We start from the raw sequence: 1,545 nt of genomic DNA, 5'->3' as shown, positions 1-1,545 counted from the left end.
GATTTCCCTCTTGAGAGTTGTCCAGGCTTCCAGAACCCCCTTGCCTTTCAGGACTGCGTCCCAAGGGACCCTGCCAACCAGTCTCCTAAAGAGTTTGAAGTCTGCCCTCTGGAAGTCCAAGGCAGCAGTTCTGCTGACCCCCCTCCCTACTGCTTCTATGACTAAAAATTCTATTATTTCATGGTCACTAAACCCAAGACAGCCTCCAATCTTCACACCATCCACAAGCCCTTCTCTGTTGGTAAACAGCAGGTCCAGCAGGGAGCACTCCCTGGTTGGTTCCCTCACCAGCTGTGTCAGGAAGTTGTCTTCCACACACTCCAGGAACCTTCTGGACTGCTTCCTTACTGCTGTATTCAATTTCCAGCAAATATCTGGTAGGTTGAAGTCACCCACAAGAACTAGTGGATGCAATTGTGAGACTTCCCCTAATTGTTTGTAAAATATTTCATCTACATCTTCTTCCTGGGTGGGTGGTCTATAGCAGACTCCCACTATGATGTCAGCCCTGTTGGCCTTCCCCCTGATTTTAACCCATAAGCATTCAACCCTTCCATCCCCACTGCTAATCTCCAGACAATCAAACCCCTCCCGAACGTACAGCGCCACTCCCCCTCCTCTCTTACCTCGTCTGTCTCTCCTAAAAAGCTTGTAGCCATCCAGCATAGCACTCCAACTGTGCGTATCATCCCACCACGTCTCCGTGATGGCAACTATATCGTAGTACACCTGTAAAACTAAATCATTTATATGTAAGTACCAGGCAATCCGATATATGTATGTTGCACATGCAGTTTGTGGGTTAGCTAGTGTTTGCATACATTTTGAGGCAGAGCAAAAGCTACTTTTCTTAAGAACACCAGCTGGATGAGAGTTAGGTTTCAGAGAATGTCATCCTTGAGCCCCAGCTCCAGAAAGACAGCTTTCCTCCAAGGTGTAGCTCCATTCCAGGAGAGAAGAGAGAGCTCAGTTTCCAGGCTCCCCAGGCTGGTACATGAAGGGCAAGCAAGCATTGTAGGGTAATTCAGGTTGGAGGGGGTTTCAGGAGGTCTTCAGTGCAGCCTTCTGCTCAAAGGAGGATCATACCTGGTTGCTTTATCCAGCTGGGGCTTAAAACCTTCATGGATGGAGGTAGTGCAAGCTCTTTGGGCAACCCGCTCTATTGCTTCTCGCTGTTTAGGGGATAGAGGGAAGGGTCTGTAAAGGACCGGTATCTTTTAGCAGCCCAAGGGCCAGCTTGCTGCAGCGTGACTGCTCAAGTTCTGCCCAAAGCCTGGCTCCCTCCAGCAGCGCTGGGCTCAGCATGGCTGAACCAGCCACGTGGCAGCACATCACCCCCCTTAAACTGATTTACGACGAACATACAAATTGTGAGTTTACCACTAGCCTAATCAGACTTTGGCTTAATAATGCTCATATTCAGTGGAGAACCTGATCTGGAAAATAAATTCCCTTACATTTTATATTATCAAATGAACCATTTTAGTTTGTTTAGTTGCTGATAAAATGGAACAACTTAGAGTCCTGGTTCTGTAGCTTCCTGCT

The 1,545-nt window shown here is 47.9% G+C and overlaps 1 protein-coding gene across 1 annotated transcript in view; it reads left to right on the top strand.

The window, feature by feature from the left end:
* The first annotated feature begins 1,303 nt into the window (after window positions 1-1,303).
* Window positions 1,304-1,545, top strand: part of PXDN (peroxidasin homolog (Drosophila)) — a 35,064-nt gene continuing 34,822 nt past the window's right edge. The window contains exon 1 of the mRNA XM_010138193.1: window positions 1,304-1,370. Coding sequence (XP_010136495.1) covers window positions 1,304-1,370 — 67 coding nt within the window. The remainder of the gene's footprint in view (window positions 1,371-1,545) is intronic.

This window comes from Buceros rhinoceros, unplaced genomic scaffold, assembly GCF_000710305.1.
Source record: "Buceros rhinoceros silvestris isolate BGI_N320 unplaced genomic scaffold, ASM71030v1 scaffold24216, whole genome shotgun sequence".
NCBI classification, from domain to species: Eukaryota; Metazoa; Chordata; class Aves; order Bucerotiformes; family Bucerotidae; genus Buceros; species Buceros rhinoceros.
Note: the sequence above shows the minus strand (reverse complement) of the source record. Positions and strands in the feature narration are given on the sequence as shown.